At 30.7% G+C, this 24,775-nt stretch overlaps 1 protein-coding gene across 4 annotated transcripts in view; it reads left to right on the top strand.

Annotated features, from left to right (window-relative positions):
* Positions 1–24,775, top strand: part of LOC139516394 (signal-induced proliferation-associated 1-like protein 2) — a 51,428-nt gene that overhangs the window by 12,003 nt on the left and 14,650 nt on the right. The window contains exons 2-16 of one of the 4 annotated variants that reach the window (XM_071306463.1): positions 3,140–4,284; positions 8,867–9,012; positions 9,773–9,958; positions 11,325–11,400; positions 11,783–11,881; positions 12,459–12,562; positions 13,109–13,266; positions 14,102–14,208; positions 14,664–14,798; positions 15,095–15,192; positions 15,657–15,683; positions 16,565–16,710; positions 17,089–17,203; positions 18,027–18,277; positions 23,879–24,151. In XM_071306463.1, coding sequence (XP_071162564.1) covers positions 3,165–4,284; positions 8,867–9,012; positions 9,773–9,958; positions 11,325–11,400; positions 11,783–11,881; positions 12,459–12,562; positions 13,109–13,266; positions 14,102–14,208; positions 14,664–14,798; positions 15,095–15,192; positions 15,657–15,683; positions 16,565–16,710; positions 17,089–17,203; positions 18,027–18,277; positions 23,879–24,151 — 3,041 coding nt within the window. In that variant the 5' untranslated portion in view covers positions 3,140–3,164. The remainder of the gene's footprint in view (positions 1–3,139; positions 4,285–8,866; positions 9,013–9,772; positions 9,959–11,324; positions 11,401–11,782; positions 11,882–12,458; positions 12,563–13,108; positions 13,267–14,101; positions 14,209–14,663; positions 14,799–15,094; positions 15,193–15,656; positions 15,684–16,564; positions 16,711–17,088; positions 17,204–18,026; positions 18,278–23,878; positions 24,152–24,775) is intronic. The other 3 variants (XM_071306464.1, XM_071306465.1, XM_071306467.1) reach the window with 3 other exon arrangements.

Raw genomic sequence — 24,775 nt, 5'->3', positions numbered from 1 at the left:
TTGATTTTAATTGATGCTTTTAATTATTTTATCATTTTGTTTACGCTTGGATTAACGGTCAAAATTCCGGAAAGACCTTACCATAATGTATTTGAATAGATTAATAATTGTCAAACTTGTGTTATATATTTTTATGATTTTTGTTCAGTGCCTCTTTTGTAGTTATAAATATCAAGAGTTTGAAGTTGAAAGGATAATTGCTAATTTAGATTTTAAGAGTATTAATCATTTTGCAAGTTTTCCACAACTATTCACGACGTAAATTGATAAATTACATGGTATAGCAATTATCATTATTTTTTTTCCATTATTATTAGTTTAGATTTTTTTAAGTAGTTTTAGTCAAAGAAAAAGTTTATTTTTTAATGTTCACATTTCCTCCCCTTATCTTTTACTTTGTGTAATATTTTTGGTATGAATTTTTTAATTCGAGTGAAAACGAATTTTGTTTAGCGGGGAGTGATGTGGCGTAATCAATTCCATCTAAGATTTGATGGTCAGTTCTTAATCAGTTTAATGATCTTTCATCTTGTTTAATGTGACACTTTATACAATACTTTAGTTGCACAGTTGAACTGCAATAGTTTATCCAAATAACTAAGACCATTAATCAATGCCTTACATAAATTAAGAACATGTTTATAGCTGGATCTTGTGAGAAACTTCATGTATTGCATTGGTCAGTTATATTGGAGTAGTAGCTTGAAGTAACATGTTGTTTTATAGAGCTGGAATTTAGTAACGTTGTGTATTGGAAGTTATAATTGTGAATATATATTATATATACATGTACTTTTATAAATATGATTAAACATGTGAACATTAAATGGACTTCGTTATATAGACAGTACTAAGTGAGCTTACGGAGAAACTTTACAATAGCTAGTTCCCTATATTAACGGGCAACATGGATTACGATCCCGGATACGTAGATCCGAAATAATGACATAGTCCTAAAAGCCACACACAAGAAAGCCCCGTTATATTATCACCCAAGTTGATGTACGTGGGTATTTCTCTCTATATGTATATATAATTTAAATTGTGTTGGAAATATGAATGGTTTATCTGAACTTGAACTGGAATTTGAAATAAGATTTTCTATTGTAAAATGACTTTGAATTAATAAAATAAAAATTGGTGTCAGATTATACTTTTAATAGAACAGAAAGTTGCTTTGGCCAAATAAAATAGTATGTGTGGTTCCTGTTATATCAAAACAAAAGTAGGGGTAGGTAGGTAGGGATTTTTTTTAGGGGTACATTTAATTTATGAGAGCAACATTCTGGCTTTAACAGTGCTTAATGAAAAATTACTAAAATATCTTTAAGGGAAGGGTATTATTCATACTACACTGTCACAGTCTCAAGTTCTAGGGTAGGTAGGGTAATTGGAACCCCGCATATATTTTTATTTGGCCTTTATATTTAACATAAAAATAATTGTATCCTAGACACACAAAAAAAAAGTAATTTTCATGAACCCTTCAGCAGTGGACATAGTATCATGATTAGTCTATATAAGTCAATTGTTTGTCTGTCCATCTGTTTTAGAGTAAACGTGTTACACAATAACTCATCAAGTGTATATGCTTTTGAATGGCCAACATGCATGTATTATAGTATACATTTAATTTACGTTCATTGGTCCGTCTGGTTTTAACAAGTTGCACACAAACTCAAGTATCTCTAGGATGATTTTCTTATAGTCTACCAATTTATATAGAATCAGTGAATGGATTTTCACTCAGCTATTTCAGAGTTACAGATTTCAACCTTTCAAAATAGACAGTTTGTTTAGCTTCATGCAATGACTGGAAAATGTCATTTGGAATTTACTTTTAACTTTATTTCTGGATGTATGCTGTATACGAATACAGTGACCATTGTGTATATCCATCTGTACATGCATTTGTTCACACTATGTAGATCTGAAACCTCTCCAAAAAACAGACTCGATTTTAATGATTTTCAAAGAATATGTACTGTGCATCTCTAATTTCAACTTTTAATCCATCTGCTTTTTGCGGTACCCCACAGCAAAACATTGATTTGTCATATCTGCACAAATTGGGGAGTGAGGAGTATGAATTTTATAGCGCTGCTGTTGTCTGATCAGGTTTCTTGTTTATGGGATTAAAAGTGCATGCAAATCTGTGCTTTAAAGTAAAGGGTGCATTCATATGTTTTTTCTTTTTTGACTTTAAAAGAAGTATAAAATTAAAAAAAAAAAAAAATGTTAGTCTGCAGATGTCCAATTACATGTACATGTATGATAGTGGAAGTTACTTCATCAAACCTTTGATTTTTTCCCTGTTTGAGTAAAAACATTTAAAATCTTGACACCTTTGAAATCTCTATAATTGTATTTATAAGTAGTATGAATGAATTCCTCAAGTTAAAGGCCTCTAATGTAATTATCTGGTTGTAAATAAATTTACAGGTCTTCTAAATAGATTTCCTTTTAATTGATAGAAACAATTTTAATTCCTGTTAGGTGTAAAGAATAGACTATTACCTCCATGTGAATTATTTGGCAGTGAAATTCCTCATTCACAGCTTAAAGTTTTAAATATTTACATCAGATGAAATTTGGCTATTTCAAGGTAGTTTTTTGGGAAATAAAAGTGTAGGAAACTGTTTTAATTAGCAATTATTAAACAGGTGCACTTGTAAGTTTGGAGAATACAGATGTAAGATTATTAGATAATTTTTTCGTGTGGGAAATACAGTGAAATTTGTAATATTCCCTGCATTATCTATTTAATCATAGCTTATGTTTATAAAGAATTTTTTTCAAAAATGGATTAAGATAAAGGAATTCGAGTGATTCAGAATGTAAACTTGTTAAAATTACAAAAAGTACAATTTTTCCTGAAGTCACATATTTTTGTTATTTATGGATAAAAGTTAACATATATATGTAACATTGGCTAGAAAACAATGATATATAACCAAATATAGAAAGAATGTACTTTACATTATATAAATAATCCTTAACGACATTTCACAGTGGAGGAGGTTTATTACTTAGTGTGAAGTTGAACGGGTTACTGTTTAATCAGGAAATAGTAAGAACAAATGTACATATATCTCTATTGATACATCCTTAGATGATATGTTATTATTTTCTTATTCAGATAACAACACACACTATGGGATGAAATGGCATCAACGAAACAGGACTACTATCAGAGAGATACCAATGGATATAACTCTAACACTCCTCCCCGTGATGCCTTCGTGCGGGGTGGACAGAGGGCAACCATTCATGGTACACAAGCGACTAAATCGTGGGGTAAAAACAAATCTAAAGGGAAGGATAAAAAAGATAGGAAGAAAAAACCTGTCTTGTATCGAAGTAATAGTAGTTTAGAAATGGATAGTATTGATTATATTGATGTGGATGAATTTCATACAGGAATACACAGGGATTATGGGAGTACATCCTCCATTGATGTTCTCGGAAAAAGTGGACACGACAGCTTCTTTGCATTGTTGAAGGACTATAGCCATGTAAATGCTGATCAGAGAAGTCCGGCACCTGCTCAATTGCAAGAATTGTTAAGGGGTAAAAATGAAGGAGTGCGGTTTCGTGCTTCAAATGGTAGTGCTGTGAAGGACAAATCTACTGAAGATATAACAGATAGTCCTAGAACAAAATCTAAATTCAAACATAAAGACAGGAAAAGCAGGAGTAAATCTATAACGAACGAAACACGTCCATCTGGAATTTTTACAAAATTACGGGGAAAAAGTGAACCTGAAATTAACCCCAAAACTCCTGACAATATTGATGTTGATGTTCGTGCTGAAGAACGATTAAGGAGTAAAGCTTTTTTACATTATGACTGTCAGAGTATTACTTTCAATGTGGAGGAAATCATTCATAGCATTAGTAATCCTTTACAAATTGGTAGAAATACTACAACTGGTGCATCTGCGGCATCGCAGAAAGATGGAAGGGAGTCGGAAGATGAGGGTGATGACAAAAGTAACAATTTGGTGCTTAAATGTCCGTTCTTTAGAAATGAAATCGGTGGTGAGCAGGAACGAATAGTTAGTTTAGGTCGAAGTATAGCACAAAGAACGTTAAATAAATCTAAAAATACTCAAAATAGTGCAATATTGACACGGTCACCTGCGTGTTGTGGGTTATCTATATTAGACTCTTCACCTACTCCGACAGGACTTATGCTTCCTCATGTAGTGTTACATCGGAATCATGTGATGGAGTATGTAGATCATGGTGCCAGTTATTATAGACATTTCTTTTATGGTTATGGTAAGTACACAAGTACAGGTGTATGAACAAATAAGGTTCTTAGCAAGGAATTTGTACATGTTGTTTTGGCAATGGTGAGTCCAACAGTCAATGAGAAGAGAACATTTTATGGCTATATTATTTTTTTTCAGTCATCATGACAAAAAAGAGAAAGGAAATGGCTAAGAAATTTTTATTATTTTAGACATTTGGTATAGAATAATATCTGTGCATTTTGCTACATGTATCTTGATGAATATATATGTTTGGACTCACTGTTTTGAAAATAATAACTCCAGGGCCCATGGATTTTCCTTTGTAAGAACTTTTTTTTTTTTTTTTTTATACATTGTATCTGAGTTAATTAACAAACATGACAAATGTAATAGCAAAAGTACTTGTAACCTAGTTTCAGCCAACATTGAAGGAAATCACAGATATATAGGACTCTTGAGTAATATGAACTCCACCAAAAATCTAAATTAGCTCAGGTGCTCCCTGTTTTGGGGGTTAAGATTTACGGCTGAAATTTTAACTGAATGTTTAAGTACAATGTAGAGCATAAACAGTATATAGTGTATGTTAGACCATTATCTTGGTTATTTTAAATCTATGTTTATAAATTTTCATTTCCATGGGGTGTTTATTGATAAATAATAGATCTTATGTTCTCATATAATAGTTGAAATCTGGATTTTTAACTGATATGTAGATATGATACAGTTACTAGCATGGTAAAATAAACAGGCCTGGTTGAATCTCCGTCAGACATCAAGTAACACATGTAACCTGCACTTCTTAACTCGAGAAATAATTTAATATAAAATCGTGTAGTGTATTGAATTTCCTTGGTTTTGTTCATGATGTAGAAATTATTGAACCCTATACAATACAGTTGAGGTATTTATTTGTATAAGCTAGTATCGAATTGAACTAATATCCCGTTGTTCTGAAATATACTAATGATATGTTTCTGCTACCACAAAAAGGTTTTTCTTTTTCCTTTTACATGTTGTTTGTTAAATAAAGAGAACAGTTAAATTTTAATGAAATCTTTTAATATAGAAATGCATCACACGAAGAAGTACTATTGTAATTGTTTATAAATATGAATTGATGTGAGTAATACAGGTATAAATTTCTCTCATTGTTAAAGGACAGTTATTGAAATGAATATGTGTAAACGAGAACAAATGCAATGAAAAGGAAAGTTATTGAACAGTGATTTTCCTAGTGTTTAAGGGAAGGGGCCCAGGGCCCATGCAATTGGGAATAAAAGTTCGTGAAATGTTGGATTTGCGGAAAATATATTAGTCCGCACCAGGCTCCAGCCGCATGCAACTTGGTCCCCAAGAAAATTTTGAAAAATTAAGAGCAAAATTCTGCATTCTGAGAAGGAATAAGTTATAATTGCATAAATCGTGAACAATTTCAAGAGATTTTTAAACAAAATATATACATTTGTATATATACCACATAACGACATCAACAAAACCTTACAATGATGTCTATACAATTGGGAATTTTAGAGCTGAAGATTGGGAAAAAAAAAACATATTTCACTTTGGGACAGGGCCCATATATATTCGGACCAAAATAAGAGGGATGGAAAATCACAATAACATGATAAAAGGTTATGAAAATACACTATAGACATATATCGGTCAACATGGTCAACATGGTCAACATGAGTCTTCAACAATTGATTTCAAGTTATTAATAAGTTCTGATTCTATAAATGTTGTTAGTGAATTAGATAGAAAGTTCTGAAATCACCAAGTTTCTGCCTTTTATATCAGATTTCATATAAAAGAGAGTATATTATCTTTATAGATAAGTCTTAGATGAGGTTGAAAAAAAAACTTGATACATGACTCCAACATTGTCCAAACATGCCAAAGACAAACAACTTTTTGTAAGCTATTTAAGTATATCGGCGTATGGCTTCTAAAATGTCGTATATGACTTTTTTGGCTAAAAATACTTTTTGACACCAATGGTCTGGGCGGGAGGAAATCATTGGTATTACAAAATAGCATACAGTTAGACCAATCAAAATGTGTGAAATAAGACATATATTACAAAATTGCCAATGTCAGTTGTTTGTAAAGTTTATATCATGACTATAAACAAAGATTAAGGAATTGAGTTTTACATTTAAATGAGTAAAGAAAATTTGCCAATGTTGCAAACTGACAGTTTGAAACTGTGATTTTTTTATAATTTCACCTGAAGACGAAATAATCTTTAGGCTGCTGGTGATATATGGGGAACCAACTGTAACATTATTATTTCCTATATACATATATGTTTAAGTTTACATTCTAAGTAATAAAATCTACTTCAGCCTCAGGGGCAATTACAGGTAAGTTGTCGTATGATAGGCTTTTGATAGCACGTTCTAATAAACTCTTTCTCATGTATAACATTCATTGACATAACAGTACCCGATTCACACCATCTACACAATTTGTACCCATTTTTCATAAAACTTGGCAGATAGCTTCTTGATTTTATAGGTTTTCTTATAAAGACTAGACAATACGTAGTTCATATTTCTGTAATTTATCAATTTGCACGTCTTTCAACTTTTATCAATTATAGACTTATGACAAGGTCAATACATAATATAGGGACCTGTTCAGATTATATTGACAGGGGACACAGTCTGAGGTTCAACATGTTCAAATAAATCTATTATGTCCATACATACAGAATGTATAAAATAACATACCAGCAATGCTGATTTTTTCTGAATGAAAGTCTTCAACTGACTTCTATCTTTATCTTCTGACATTTGTAAATAGTGTATTATGAAAATTGACTTGAATGTTCTTTCTGTCCATTTTATTTTATGTATTTTATTGATCTTCAATATATATAGATATATATATTATTAATAGAAAAATAGCAACCATATACTTAAATAACCTTTGAATTCCGTGATCATAATAGCCAACTTTTGTTTATCAAAATAGTACATGAAATGTAGTCCCAAATTAATATGTTGTCTTGAAGGCAATGATTTTGTTTTTAGTGACTCCTTCATGTATGATGGCATCACAACATATTATGAAAAAGCCGTACCAGACGTCATAATTATTAAACTATTTAAATAGATGCAACTTGGGTACCCTCACATTAAACAGATTAACAAAGTGTGAGAGTTTGAAATCAAAATGATCAATAATTATAAATTTTGAAAATTGATGATTAAAAATGATTAGATGGTTATTTTAAAATCAACAAGTGATGATTAACAGGAGTTCGAAAATTGATAAAAATTTGGCTATCAATTTGTTCTAGCTAAAATTGAGCTCATAAATTTGAGGAACACAGGTAACTGTGATTAAACATGACCAATTACTCTCAAAAGGTGTCAATAATTGATCGGAATTCAAAAATTGCATTCTCAATTTTATTGTGAATTTGTCTATAAATTACATGTATATCAGGAGCAATTTTAATTTAGAACAACAATTCCCGCCAAAACATCACTTTCAAAGACCATCCTATTGAAGCTGTACACTCCTAATTAAGCTTGATGTGGTTTGTTTTCACTTTTAACATGATAGGAGATTAGAAGTTGATTTAGACATGAAAATGTTATATTTTTGTGATTAACTAAAAATTTGTATTTTCTCACAAACAACACTCACACCAAACAAAAACCTTTAATGTACCCCTTTGCTTTTTTTGCACATAGAAGAAGAGATTTTATTCTAATCTAGGGTCCTAAAGGGCATATAAACATACTGTATGAAAAAAACATCAATAATTCAAGATTAAAACAAATAATATTCAATAAAATCATTGATAATACAAAAATTTTTGAGATTATACACCCAATACTTCATTTCACTGGCACATAACTTTAGTGCACTTTTGTTATCATAAGATGATATATCACTGTAGCAGTATTGAATAGTATTTAAAACAATACTTCTTACATATATATGGGTCATGGAAAACAAATTTATTTATGGAACAAAGAAAAATTAATTTATTTATGGAACAACTTCTTTTATTTTTATATCTGATGTCATGTAGGTAAATTTAAAACAACAAACAGAATAACAAATTTGTTATGATCTTTCCTGAAATAATAAAACTCCAGTTTTATAAGAAAAAGATATAATTTATTCATATTCATATTGATTATGCATCACTTGACATGTGAATCACAGCTCTGTATTTTGTATCTTGATTGAGACAGGCTCCTATAATGTTGTCTTCATGTTTTGAAAAGTAGATGGCAATTTTTATGGCTCCAACTTTATGTAGCAAATGCACCCCCTGCAGCAACAAGTATTACAAGCATTTTTGACATATTTATGAAATTTAATATCATATAAGATACCCTCCTTTAATAAATTTGTACTAAGGAATTAAAAATGAAAACCCTGATTTTACTTTTTATGTTTGAACAAATACACACAATCTCTCATACTTAATTAGGTGAGCGTGAGATATCAGAGGCAGTTTTGAAGACTCAAAGTTTCAATATGTTATATAAATTCATATACAAGTTGTACTAGTTTTTGACTTTTGTTCATGTGCAGTACACTAGCTGGTATACTGTATCTTATTTTTACATTAATAGATCACCAAAACTTTTTTGGTATTGATGAAAATTTTGGTCCAGTGGCAATCAGTATTCGGAGAGAGAAGTTAGAAGATAGAGAGAACAAATTAGGGAAAGCAGAATATGGACAGTACCAACATAGGATTATTTTTAGGACCAGTGCAGTAAGTCTAAGATTTATAAACACACATAAAAAGTCAACATATTTGAGTGTTTATGAATAACAGCCAATGTTATGTTGACAGTAAACCAGCAACATAATAAAACCATATAGTTTTCATCATGTATTTAACAATCTTAGTCATTTCAATAAATATCAATGTAAAAAGATGATTGGGGTTTCACCAGAAGAATTTATATACCATAGATTCATTAGTTTTTGTTGAATACCGGGTTTTGTGGCCTTCATTGGAAGAGATTATCCACAAACTCAAATGCTTAACAAAGTACACATAATCTACAGGCTTTTCATTGCTTGTATGAAGACTTGCGCAAACCATGAAATGAAAGTATCCACTCAAATAAAATTATATCTTAATTCATGGAAATAAATAGTAGCAACAAAAAGGAAAATCACAAAAATACTGAACTACGAGGAAAATTCAAAACGGAAAGTCACAAAATCAAATGGCAAAATCAAATGATAAAACACACCTTACTTGGTACAGGCATTTTCAAATGTAGAAAATGGTGGATTGAACCTGGTTTTATATATGAATCTTAAAGAATTCAGTATCACTAAAGACACAACAAAAGAATGCAAGAATGGAGTCAGCTGCAGTGGGAATGGAGTGTAAATAGAATGATGAAATATTATTATAATCCTACCTACATATTTTTACCCAGATTTGTTCACATGTCAAAACTCAAAAGCCTAAATTTTAAGATACTTATGTCATAACACTTTTATATTTATGTTTCCAGCTAACCACTTTACGGGGAGCCATACTTGAAGAAGCCATACCAAGTGGTCGAATTAGTAGTTCTCGGACAGGTCAGGTCAAGGACATCCTAGAATTCCTCATACCTCAATTACAAATATCCTGCCTCAAACTTGGAACAACTACCCCAAAGACATTGGAGCAGTTGTTAAAACTTGATGAACAAGGGGTAATTAAAATCTAACCATCAAAATGCTGAAAAGTACAGTCAAAACTGCTAAAAAATCAAACAAAAAAACATTCATTTGTTTAAAGTACAGTCAAACCTGTAATAAAGATTACCTCTATAAAGCAAAAAAAACATATCTCATCAAAACACAGTTCTTTTCCCTCTGTTATTTTTTATATTGGATAATGAACCTCGTTTCAAAGGTCACATGAATTTCAAGGTCAATGTTCTCTGGTATGACCTTCTACTGTATATTTTTTTCCTCATCATGACATGGGGAGTAAGTCATTCAGTCATCATTGTAAAACACTCTTAAATACCAATATAACTCTTGGTGGATGTTGATGAAATTTGTATGAAGTCAAAAGCTCATTATTGAAAATCTACAGATCATTACATAGAAGAAATTAACAGTGACCCTTAACTGCTTTTAATAAGCCATTGAAAATGAAACTATCATTTTGTTAAGCTTATAGAATAAATTATCGAGATAATTAATGTTGCTTAATCTTACAAATTCTCAGAATTTATTCAATTTTTACAATACTGAACTAACTTCTGATAAATCTACTATCCGACTAAGTGTTTTATCATGATTGTAGTATATTTCTGTCCTGGTCAGTGGCATAGTTTGAACACTTTATTGAAGTGTTGTAAGTGTGACAATTTCCTGAATTGTACACTATAAAGGATACATCATCATTTAAATCATCAGATCATTACATAGCAGAAATTTTAAGTGATCCTTGATGAGCTATTAAAGCCAACAACAAAAAATCTTTCCTATGTCTTTTTAATGTTTTAATGCTGGCTGAAGATAAAATACTGTAAATTCAGAAATAATTTGCGTGCATTTATTATCGCAATTTTGTCATTTTAGACTCAAATGTGATTTTAATTGTTGCAATATAATTATAATTCCCTGTCACATTTTTTACAATAACAAAAACATTGCAATAATTTCTGAATTTACAGTTCTCATAATGCATTGCCCCATGAAACTTAGTTTTAATTATATCTGAGTAATTTGATTTATCTAAACTATAGGTTAGTTTACATTAAGGAGATGTGGTATGCTTGCCAATGAGACAACTATATATTAGAGACCAAATGTAGATGTTTGCAACTATATATTGCAGTATGGCCTGATATATAAACAAAACAATACAAAAACATATATCACATACAGTTACAAACTACAACTACTCTATTACAGGCTCCTGACTTTGGACAGGCAAATATAAAATGTGTAGGGTTAAGCATGTTTGCTGACACCCAAGTTTGTTATGCCATTTCATCCTAAATGTTGAAAACTTGATGAGTTAACATTTTTCTAAATTTTAAATGTTCTTTTTTTATATTTCAGTTGTACAGTACCTACAAAGTAGGTGTTTTATTATGTCGTTCTGGACAATCATCAGAAGAAGATATGTATAATAATGGTAGGTATATCTATATATTGTATGAAACAGAATGAAAAGTGATTTATAATGGGGACAAAATTAAAATACTGTATAATATTGTTTTATGCTTAAAAAATACATGGGTAAAACAGGATTCTATAAGTGTAGACAAATCTTACTGACAAAGATTTTTTTAAAATAGACATTTGTCAAATCTGACAATATTTTCTTCTTGACTAACTTACAGAAAAACTAAAGACATTTGAAGTATGAATACTGTTTATAATTCTAAATATGAAGAGGATAAATTGTATTACAGCCAACCGGCCTTGATTATTTATGAATATCAAATCTGATATCATCAAATTCAATGTGTACAGGTAGAAAGCATTATAAGTATTCTATTTTCTTTTCTTTTTAGAAAATTCTAGTCCTGCATTTGAAGAGTTTTTAAAATGTATAGGTCACAAAATTAGATTAAAAGGATTTGAGAAATATAGAGCCCAATTGGATAATAAAAGTAAGTATGATTATACAGTTAAACTATAGAAAAGTTAGCTTTAGGAGATGACATCTGAATAAAATGATAAAGTATGAAAATCAAGACTAAGGTTTGCTGTTTTTTTTCAACATCAATAATGTTTTTGTTTTTAATAATGTCAGTTTTTGAGGAACCTCAAGGAGTAGGTCAATAATATTTGGTATGATGTTGTTTGAGCATTGGCACATCTCCTTTTGAGAAAGATTATGTGCTCTCTGCTATCAAAATTACATAAAAATTAGATATATCTCTATGTCAACAGTTTATTAAAGCCCCTTTAGCCTCTCTCAAAAAGAAAAAAAATATTGTTAGGATACAGCTATACAAATAACTTCATTTATTTTCTAAAAAGCTGTGACGTTTAGAAAAAGTAAAGGGAAAGTCCATGAATGAAGAGGTGTAAATACTGAACTGTCTTTCAAATTATAGAAATGATAAATGAACTATCATGAAAAAGAAGAAACAATATATCTTTCAGACAAAAAAGTTACTCAAACCATAAAAGAAGTAAATAGAGAATTTTCTAAATCTATATATATTTTTTTTATGTTTTCAGGTGATTCAACAGGAACTCATTCCTACTACACAACATTTAATAATAGTGAGATTATGTTTCATGTGTCAACCCTCTTACCTTACACAGCAAATAATACACAACAGGTAAATATTTCACTCATGTCTAACCATACACAGCTAATAAATTATATGTTCAACCCATTTACTCACACAGAAAATAAATTGCATCTGGTTGTATCTCATACTTCTACCCTATTACCTTATGCAGCAAATAAAACACAACAGGTAAATACTTCACCTAATATGTCTTATCTGCAACATTTTGCAGCCAATTAATATGTTCGCCCTAATATGCCAATCCTTTCACAATACACAGCAAATGATACACATCATGGAAATATTTTTGTACATGTCCAACCTGGTATCGTACATGACCAATGCTATACAACAAATTCTCATTTTCACAACTCTCAACTAGTGTCCAGTGACCAAACAATGTTAGTGTTATGCTTTACAAACAATTATAACTTATGTTGAGTGCTCTGTGATTTTAAATATATAAAACCATATACACTTCACATTTGCTCGTAATGAATACCTATAATGCTAATAGAAATTACTAGTTATATGCTTAAATATGTGTTCATATATTTTATAACATGAATAATACATAATTTTTATTTTTTGCAGCTTTTACGCAAACGTCATATAGGAAACGATATAGTCACCATAATCTTCCAGGAACCTAATGCATTACCTTTCAGTGCCAAGACTGTAAGGTCTCAATTTCAACATGTCTTCATCATAGTTAGAGTCCATAATCCATGTTCAGACAAATGTCGTTATAGGTAATTTATTCTTATGTACTAGTATTATTTGAACAAAAGAACATATATACTCATGCTTAATTTTAATAAATATCAATTTTTGTGAAAAATTGATTTTTATGCCCCACCTACAATAGTAGAAGGGCATTATGTTTTCTGGTCTGTGGCTCCGTTCGTCAGTGCGTCCGTTCAGGTTAAAGTTTTTGGTCAAGGTAGTTTTTGATGAAATTGACGTCCAATCAGCTTGAAACTTAGTACATATGTTCCCTATAGTTTCTAATTTTAATGCCAAATTAGATTAATACCCAATTTCACGGTCCATGGAACATGGAAAAGGATAGTGCGAGTGGGGCATCCATGTACTTTGGACACATTCTTGTTTAGAAATTTGATTACATGTATAAGTTTAAGTTTGCATACAAGAAATTTAGAATGGAAATTTTGTACTTTGTTGAATTTTTGAATTCATAGTTTACCTTTACCCATGAAATCCATGAAAATTGGTATGCTACAGATATTGATGAATCCACATCTGAAATAAAATCATTCTATTACTTTATTGAAGTTCAAATCAACAGAATAAAATCATGCAGTTTTAATCATCTTAGTGTTTGCATGAAACCAGACTTATAGATATCAAAATCTGCCTCTTTGTATGTGTTATAAGATTAAATGCAAATTTAGCCATTGAATATTATAGAATAAATATAAGTCATGAAAATATCTACAGTTTTAAAGAATCTGAATAAAATACAACACTTTATGAATGTAATTTTTTGAGCAAGGGAAATTTTATTATGACAGATGTCTATGATCAATATACAATGGTATTAACACATATCTCTCTGTATTACAGTGTATCAGTCAGCAGATCTAAAGATGTCCCAGCCTTTGGTCCACATATTCCAGAAAACATTAAGTTTCCTAAATCTGAAGAATTTGCAGAATTCCTTTTGGCTAAAGGTAATATTTTAGTAACATTATATTTTTTATATGGAATTTTTGAAAAGCAGGTTGTATTTAAAAATAAAAAACAAAATATTGATTTTAAAGATTGCATACAGTACTCATTTTCTTTTCATTTCTCTTCACCAAAAAGTTTGACCAAATATTTGATAATTAGTACTTTGTGTTAGTTTCTTTTTCAATATTCTTTAGGGTTACAAGAAGCTTTTAAGGGGTTATGCAGGTCTCCTTTTAGAAGTTTCTCCATAGTGGAGTTCTCCATTATTTCCAGGCAGATTTCTTCAGAAAAGAGAATTGTTATGCAAGAATCATCTGAAAATAGTTAGTTATTTACATTAAAAGATTTGAGACATATACATTCAAATTCACATTGGAAAAGAAAAATATTTATTCTGCATGAATTGATGACACTTACAATTCACATAACTTATGAAATTGATAAATGTTTTCAGTGATAAATGCAGAGAATACTGCCCATAAAGGTGAAAAGTTCAAAGCTATGGCAACTCGAACAAGAACAGAATACCTCAAAGATCTGGCAAATAACCATGTGACATCTACCACACTAGAAAGTAGTTCTAAATTAAGTAAGTTGACATATTAACTACACTAGAAAGTAGTCCTGAATTAAGTAAATAATCATATGACATATAGTTATCCTCAATTTCTGTCTGTTCATGACAGTTGATTCAGGCAGTTCATGAATAAAAATAAAAGTTTATTGGATAAAAGAAAAACAAAATGGGAATTGCGTCGATCTTTGACTATTTTCAGCTTTGATTTGTAAATTATTTAATATTTTTCTTTCATATGTGAAGCATCAACCAAGATCTGTAGAAATTATTACATTTAATAATGAAAATGATAATTTTATTTATTTTAGGTAAATTTGGTTTGGGAAGTGTAAGGAAGAAAGAAAAGACAAAACAGAAAGTAATCCCTGATATGTTTTCTCTTGGAACAACAATATGGTCTGTCCAGGTATGCTCATACAGATATACAGAGATAAACAACAATGTAATAAAATCACAGAATGTTGTCGTTACTGATACACTGAATCATTTAGGGTTTAGTGTGATGTTCATTTTTTGCTGAACCAGTACACACTTTTGTTAAGGGGGAGCTGATGACCACCTCTAGTTGTGGGATTTTTTCACAGTGTTGAAGACTGTTTGTGGCCTTCAGCTGTTTTCTGCTTTTGGTCAGGTTGTCTCTTTGAAACATTCCCCATTTCCATATTGAATTTTATGGTTTTAACCTTTATTCTTTTTATGTTATAGAAAACAACAATAGATTTGATTTAAGTTTTTTCATTCAATCTGTACTTAAAACTCTCCTGTTATTTCATCAAATCTGCAATTGGATCATCAAGGCACCAGAAATTTATAAAGAATGATACCACTAAGTATTTGATCAGATATCCATTTTGGCTTTTATTTTAACAGGTAGTAGACTGTGGGTTGTCTTCACAGGTAGAAAGCAAGCATTTAAGTTCTCCATTTTTCATACTTTATTACAAGAATGCCATAAACTTAAACTCATATGCAATTTGACATGCTTAAACCTCTTTAAAACTTGTATGCTCTTTGACAGGTTATTCCCTCTTTAAAACCTGATGCAATTTGACATGTTATACCACTTTTAAACTCATATGCAGTTTGACATGTTATACCTCTTTTTAATCTCTTATGCAATATGGCTAAAACCTCTTTTAAACTTGTATGCTCTTTGACATGTTATACCACTTTTTATCTCCTATGCATTTTGTCATGTTATGCTACTTCTTAAACTCATGTTATGTATACCGGTTTTAAACTCGTATGTAATTTAACATGTTATACCACATTTTAAACTCATATGCATTTTGACATGATATTCCACCTTGTAAACTCGTATGCAATTTGACATGTTATACCACTTTTTAAAAAACTCTTATGTTATTTGAAATGCAATACTACTTTTCAAACTTGTATGCAACTTGACATGTTATACCACTTCTTAATGCAATTGACATGTTAAGCTACTTCTTAAACACTTAGGCAAATTGACATGTTATACCCCTTTTAAAACTCTTATGCAATTTAACATGTTATGCTACTTCGTAAGGTTAATATACAGTAAAGGGGCTATGTGACAAATTTTGCATACATCTTTAGCATGTTGAACTTTAACTGAAAATTGAAAAAATGATGCATTTATCTTTTTCAATTTCTGAAATCTTACTGATTGAATTCTTTGAAAATAGGTTAATATTTCGATACAAAGCACATAAAATGAACAAAAAATGTAATATAATAATGGGGTCACAGAATTTTTACCTAAAGATTTATAATTTTGGCTTAAATTTTAACAGGTAGAAGACTGTGGGTTAGCTATGCAGGTGGACTCGTTTCTTGGTATATCATCAGAAGTATTGGTTGTGATCGAGGAGAGTTCTGGTGAAGTTATATTTACTGTCCATTGTGGTGCTATAATTGGTTGGACATCTCAAGCCATGAGGTCAGTAAAGGAAAATTACATTAAGATGTTAAATGCTATAATTGGAATAAAGGAAAAAACAACTGTTTCTAAAAAAAGATAGAAAATATGCTATATCCTCTTGTAAAGAAAAGGTAGAGGGACCAATTAAAAAAATAAAAGATCTTGTCTCTAAATTCATTGTTATGTCTTTGAAAACATTTTATGAAGAAAGAACGTAAGAGAAAAAAATAAATTAACAATACAGCAAATAAAAAAGTAAAGAAAAGGCATTTCTGTCTTCTGAATCTTCACATGTGTTTTTAAAATAATAGTGTATCACTAGATTTGCAATGAAATATTTTTTTATTTAACTGATTGATGACTATTTACAACTAATTCCATTTACTTTATTTTCAGTATAAGAATATACTTTAATCAAGGAGAGTCTGTATTTGTGAAACCATTCAGTGGGGAAATGGAAGAAACACAAGAAATCTGTGAGAGATTGACAGGTGTTACATCTGGTTGTGAGGTAAATATTTCCTGTTTTTTATGCAGTTCCAATGAATTTGTGGTCATTATACTCTCAATCAATCAATGAATTAAATGATGTCTCTGTCATTTCGGTACAAGCTGTGTCATGTTATGAACTTTTGAATGCATTGACAAATCTTAATGATACTTGATTTGAAATGTGATTTGTAATAGAGTTGGTCATTTACCAGCTGGATGTTAATATTTTGCTATGATAAGCGTCGGATTTTCAAATATTTTGGCCTGGAGAAGCACTCAAGAGGTATTTATAGTTAAAATGTGCATCTGGTGCAGAAAAATGGTACCATTTACTAAATTATAATCCTGGTACCTTTGATAACTATTTACACCAGTGGGTCGATGCCACTGCTGGTGGACGTTTTGTCCCCGAAGTTATCACCAGCCCAGTAGTCAACATTTCGGTGTTGACATGAATATCAATAATGTGGTCATTTTTATAAATTTCCTGTTTACTAAACTTTGAAATTTTTGAAAAACTAAGGATTTTCTTATCCCAGGCATAGATTACCTTAGCTGTATTTGGCACAACTTTTGGGAATTTTGGATCCTCAATGCTCTTCAACTTTGTACTTGTTTGGCTTTATAAATATTTTGATATGAGCGTCACTGATGAGTCTTATGTAGACGAAACGCGCATTACTAAATTATAATCCTGGTACCTTTGATAACTATTATGTTATTAAGTTTCCTGATCCTATACAATGAAAGAAATAAAATTCTCATAATGACTGTATAGTCAGTGTCATTTAAACCTTATTACTAAAAAATAGATAAAATAACAAAAAATGTTTTAATTTCAGTCACAAGATATGACTTTGAAGAGAAATGGTTTGGGGCAGCTTGGATTTCACGTTCAGAATGATGGCATTGTAACTGATGTGGAATCCACAGGGTTTGCTTACGATGCAGGACTGAGGAAAGGTAGTCGACTAGTGGAGGTCTGTAAGATAGCCGTTGCCACCATGACACACGAGGAGTTAGTAGAGTTACTGAGAACTTCTGTTACTGTCAAGGTCACGGTCATACCTCCTTTTGATGATGGAACACCAAGGTTAGTATTTAGGATGCTATATTCAACTCACGCTATAACAACACATGTACACAGATTGTATCACATATGTACACACATACTGGTCTATATCTGGAGCTTAATTGTAACATTTAAAGCAGATTAAATATTTATTTTCATAACAACGTTTATAAATTGAATGGTATAATTAAAGGGAAAATTCGCGATTTTTTACTTATGGTTTAAATATGTTCATTATGACAAAATATATATATTCACAAAGTTTTATCGCTATATGTCCAGTAATAAAGGAGAAATTCAACAATTAATGAAATTTTTTTAACTACTTCCTGTAGGTCGTGACGTTTTCTCCTGGTTTTTGCATGCCGGGATTTAAAATACAATCAGTAAAAGTCTTGGTTTTTAATGATATTTAAACGTAATCGTAAGCGCGCCGATGACTTATGGTTTATCTAATAAACATCCGATAATAAGAAGATAAGACGCACAGACGTGCAATTGTACACATTCATGAGATAAATTTTCTATGTTAAACGTATATATTCGAATTATTTTAGTAGACAACCAAAAAAGTTATAAATTTATTAATTAATGCATTTTCGGACTGATATATGAGGTGAACAAATTAAAGTACAATAATCTGTAAAGACAATATGTTGGTGTACTCTTATTGACCTTTTACTATCTCTGCTTTGACTAGATTTATACGATGTGTGTATTCACGGTTCTGTGGCAAATTGAATACTCTTAGATGGCTTGTTGAAAGGTAAATTGTTATTTGCACTTCGGTATTTAACCACGCCTCTAGGGCACACCTTGCCAGGTGTGACTGTCTATTCGGATCAGTGGATTATAAAACAAGGGAGCATTCAATATACACATCTATAATACTTATTCAAGTTTCAAGTTTGTTACAAATAAAAATAGATCGCCGTGGAATTATTTAATTATATTTGCTGTATCATTTATTTCAATTCAAATAAATTAATTTACTAAGTAATAAAATTTAAACAATTTTCGGTTAAGACGGGAAACTTAATTCATGTGTCAGAATGAAATGATATACACCTCTTGTCCTTGATGTATGTCTCATTAAAAAGGGGGAATTAGAAATAGCTTTACCAAAGCATTTTGATTTTCTTTATTAGGCAAAAAATGTACGAGAACACTTACATTTAGACTTTTGAAAGCCATGCATTAATGTATATCTGAAACTATCTGAAGATAAGTAGATAAATCTACCGAAGCGGAGTATAATATGTACGAACAAAGAAAAATACTTTTGTTTTTAAATCTTTGCACATTCATGATTAATTATTGTTATCTATTACTCATTCAATTACTTAATTGGTACCTAAAATATGTCTACCGCTTGGCATTAAAACTCGGTGTAGTAGGAAGGGTTTTATTACATATACTAGATTATATTATTTGGATGAGGATTTGAGCTATCCTATAAAACACATTTATTAGTTAACTACATTCGAGCCCAAAGGATATTAACTTAAATGATTCAATTAACTTTACTCACATATTACTTATATTTCTATCTTATGATTTTTGCGTGCTTGTTTTTATAGAACAGTTTATATATGGTCCAAAAATTTATCATAGAATCATAAATAAAAATATCTTGTTCGGAGAATGATAGTACTATAACAGTGGTTCCAGTCAGTCAAAAGAGTCAGATTTTGACGAGTATGGTCATATTGGGTACGCACTAGAGCCAGGGTATACCGAAGAAGAGCTCCATAAAATGGAAGCTGCAGAAAGTTCCCGAAATCAAGATATCCTTAGCAACCATCGCTAGTTTTTAAAACACAGATTGGTGTTCGTGTACTAACTGCATACTTATACCGTTATTAACGGAATGTCTATGTTGCCACTAATTTACTCTCTTTGATCGTAATATTGAATTGGGTGAATGCATAAGTAACAGCATCGATTTCATAACAGTTTGTCTGAACCCGGTTGTTCTTGAAACTAACTATATAAGTTTTTTTTAAGTACAATCGTATTCATATTATACATGTTAAATGAATGAACAAATATTAAACCTATCTGTTTATTGTTTTCCGTCCATGTCTGCTCATCGCCAGAAATAAAGTTTGTCGCACGAAAAAATGGTGTTAATTCCAGAGTCAAAATTTAAAGAACTTATTTTCCATGTTTTCTGGTATTGTTCGAAAGAGAATTGACCTAACAGAAGAATTACTATCTTAGGCTGTCAGTAACACATGTAGAGTAGTGGGTCGTTGTTGGACATGCAAATCTTATAAAGTGTATCATCTGTTAAATTTGCAGGTCACTGAAAGGGGAAGTTCCATACGGAAGTAGGTTTTGAGATTGATTTTTTTTTTATATCCAGTGACACATTTTACATGCGTATTCTTGAACGTTTGATACATCATTTACTCTCAAATTGCAAAAAACGAAAACTTCCACTTGTATTTATAGTATTTGTTGAAATAGTCCTCGTCTCACAACGTATAATACTCTATCTATTTGACCAACGATGTTCAAAAACAAAAGACAGCGAATTTTATGTCATCTTTCCCTATTTTTGAATGTAACTTATAAGGCTGTTCAACTGGCAAGAATACCGCCAGAGACATATATACATGTCTCTGATACCGCTAAAGCGAACAAGCAGTTTATTCTTTAAATTGCTATCATATCACGGCAAGAAAGAAAATAAATCCCGAAATTGATTTGAAACTTTAATACTCAATAGTTTTCCTAGAAAATACGTTGTACGTCCAGTTGCATATATTTTACATGAATGTCGGAACAATTGTGATGATGACGAATTTCTTCCTTTATTCGAGAACAATCTAATTGATACATAAAACTGGGATTTTACTATGTTCATAACTTCGATGAACCAAAGCAAGATATATATCGACCTGTATTTAAATCAAACTGGTTCTCTTCTTCTTCATCTTCTTCTTTTGGTATACAATATAGTCTGATACATGTATATATTTTAAATTGCACTATAGTTCCGTAACTTTCTATCCAGGCGTATAAGCCAACATCGACAAGTGCGTACATTTTTTAAATCAATATTTTTGGTATGTACCAGTCTGTCCTTTACTATAATTGACAAATTACATTTTCCCAAATTAACCCTCGGAAAAAATATGTATATAGATTTTTATTTCTTCAAATCTTTTTTTTTTTTGTGGTATTTTTTATATTTTCATAAATAATATTCTTTACACCAGAAATGTTATTTATAAACAAGCGTACGAGTTAAATTATTGACATCATATCACTTTCGGACACACAAGACAGAGATGTGTATTATACACCTGATAGTTCAAAATGGAAAGTTATAAGTCTGCCGTGTACACTGATCAATACCTACAGAAGTGAAACGATGCATGAACTTGCAAGCCCGACAGGAAATCGCTTGAATACCCGGACGTGTCACCTGAGTCCACACACCCCTCACAATACCTTTGGGAGTAATACCTTTAGCCATGCTGGTGATCAGATGAGGAAAGATCCGAATTTATTTGAATAAAGTTTATTACTTTAAAGAATTATGAACGAATTAGATTTTTGAAAACAATTTTCACGGAACACTTATTTATTATTTGAACTGTGACTCTTTAACTAATTCCAATATTAACAGTTTAAAAATAACAGATATATAATAATGGTCATTTAAAAAAAAATAAGAACATTTTCCGTATCAAGTTTATAGTTAGTCAGATAAAACAATCGTACGATTGACAAGATATCGACACGCAATTACGACTACATCGGTTACTGTAGTTTTGGTCCTTTGTGTTTTATAGACATATCGTGATTATAATCGTAGAAGATGACAAGATGGCGGAGCGTAGAAAATTGATACTCAAATTTTAAAATCGATGTTGATCTCTTATCTAGCGGAATAAAACTTTAATATCTATAAATTTGAGCCTTTTTATACAGAATGGACATAATATCAATTTTTGATTTTTTTGCGAAGTTTCCCTTTAATAATAAGTTTAAAGAATAAAGATGACTGATTTTTGTTTGTTTTGCACAGTAACAGTAATTTCAAATTTCCTCAACTAATTTTGACAATCACTTTAACTCAAAATTTATAAAATTCACAATAAAAAGGAAATTATAAATAAATTTATGTCCTCTTTTTATTATCTTGGTATGGACTTTGGCAAAATAAATCATATTCACATTTTGATTCATTATAAGAGCATCAAAAATAGAGAAACAAAATAAAATGATGAACAATATAAAAAATATAAATTCATTTCATTGAAATTTCCATCTTTCTTTTTTGGAATTCATTGAATCTCTTGCAGTTTTTGATAAGATATGTCCATTTGAATAGTATAAATTAAAAAAAAAACCATATATAAATTATGAAGCAACATGATGAATTTAGCTTTATTTGGCAAAATTCACAACCCATATCTAATGAGCTGAGGAATATAATGTCAATATGCAAACATTCAGATATATTTTTATGCCCCACCTATGATAGTAGAGGGGCATTATGTTTTCTGGTCTGTGCCTCCGTCCTTCCGTTCGTCCGTCCGTGCGTCTGTTCGCTTCAGGTTAAAGTTTTTGATGAAGTTGAAGTCCAATCAACGTGAAACTTAGTACACACGTTCCCAATGATATGATCTTTCTAATTTTAATGCCGAATTATAGTTTTGACCCCAATTTCATGGTTCACTGAACATAGAAAATAATAGTGCGAAGTTCAGGTTAAAGTTTTTGGTCAAGGTAGTTTATGATGAAGTTAAAGTTACATCAACTTGGAACTTAGTACACATGTTCCCTATGATATGATCTTTCTAATTTATTTCCAAATTAAAGTTTTGACCCTAATTTCACGGTCCACTGAACATAGAAAATTATAGTGTGAGTGGGGCATCCGTGTACTATGGACACATTCTTGTTATATCTAACATTCATAGGAATCTTAGTTAAGACCGTTCTTTTAATACCTAAACTGAATCAACATTGTGGAAGTGTAGTTATTTTAAAGTTAAAAATGGACTTATAAGCAATAGTCATATTTAGAAATGAAAATACTTTGCATTAGTTTTAGCAAAATACTTTTACACTTGCATGCTCCTAAATTAGTCAATTCAATTAAAAAAAAATCTTTTTTTATGTCTTATGAGACCATTTTTTTTAGAACAAAATGACTAGCTGGACAACCTTATTACTGACCCTGTCTGGAGGGCTAGCAATTACAAATGACTCTTCATCATAGAAAATAAACTTTTACACCACATTGCACTACCAGCACCATGCTAAACACTAGAATCTTTTATTCAGAATGAATCAACAATTGCAAAATCTTTTTTAGCATGTGTTTTCTGCTAAGGGGAAGTACTCTTTCATTAGCTGTACCCAGTGTTCTCCCTTGTATTTTTATACAGCTCTATTTGATTTTGTAGTAGCATTGTTTCTTTAAAGTTATAATCTCACTCTAAAAACATACCACCACATTTATTAAACATTTATGTTATAAAACCAAGTTAGATCATTCCATGGTTAAAAATAATAGAACATGGTTCTAATGGGAGAACACTGAATACCTATCTCTCTTGACCTTAGTCTGACCTCTATTCATGACCTTGACCTTTACAGGGGTGTGGCTACGCTACACACAAATTGTCATTCATCATCATTGAAGACATTGAAAGCAGCATTACAGGCGACAGAAAACCTTCAACAATGGCAGAGAGATGTAAATGGCGATCTCTCGCATTCAAGAGAAATCTCTAGCAGTTCTAGTGAAACGTCATATCATTTAAGGGAAATAACTCTTTCTACAAAGATCAGAGAGACTGATGAGTCTGGAGATAATTTCCGTGGATCGATGACACTTCCTCTTCAGAAGAAACCATTAACTCCAACTAGGTACCAGTTTCAGTCTTTTCTGTTTCCCTGCATGACGTATAATCCTTTGCATGATCTGTATCATATATATTCTTTGTGCTTACATATATATTTTCTCTGTCTTTGCAATCTGCTTGAATTTATTTTTTATTATCCTGCATGCTTAACCTTTCCTTTCATTTTTTTTTGTTATTTACTCTGAAAAAATGTCTTGACGGGGAATAGTTTCATTATGTTAGATGTGTGTTTTTCATCCAAAGTCTTGTAATATAAGTTCCAATTTATGTTATTTTTATTATTTAGTCATTTGATTACTCATGTGTTTCTGTTTTCACCTTTCATTTGCAGTTCTGTCTTGTAAAATATTTATTTTGTAATACCTTAAAGTATATTCTTTAATTTTTATACCAAAGTGTATTGAAATAGTAAAAACACCCCTTTCTCGTGTATACATTTACCTTAATATTTATAATTGTTTTTTTTTTACTATATATTTATCCAATATCTACTTTGTATCAAACGGTTTGTTTTATCACTTTTGCTGGAAGACATTATGATGCAATCTTGGAAATATCTCAAAAAAAGTTTGAACAAGAGTACATTATTTTGTACAGGTATATCCCCAAGCAGATATGCAATTTAAAA

Source organism: Mytilus edulis, chromosome 3 (genome assembly GCF_963676685.1).
Source record: "Mytilus edulis chromosome 3, xbMytEdul2.2, whole genome shotgun sequence".
Taxonomy (NCBI): domain Eukaryota; kingdom Metazoa; phylum Mollusca; class Bivalvia; order Mytilida; family Mytilidae; genus Mytilus; species Mytilus edulis.
This window is presented reverse-complemented; position numbering and strand designations above follow the sequence as displayed.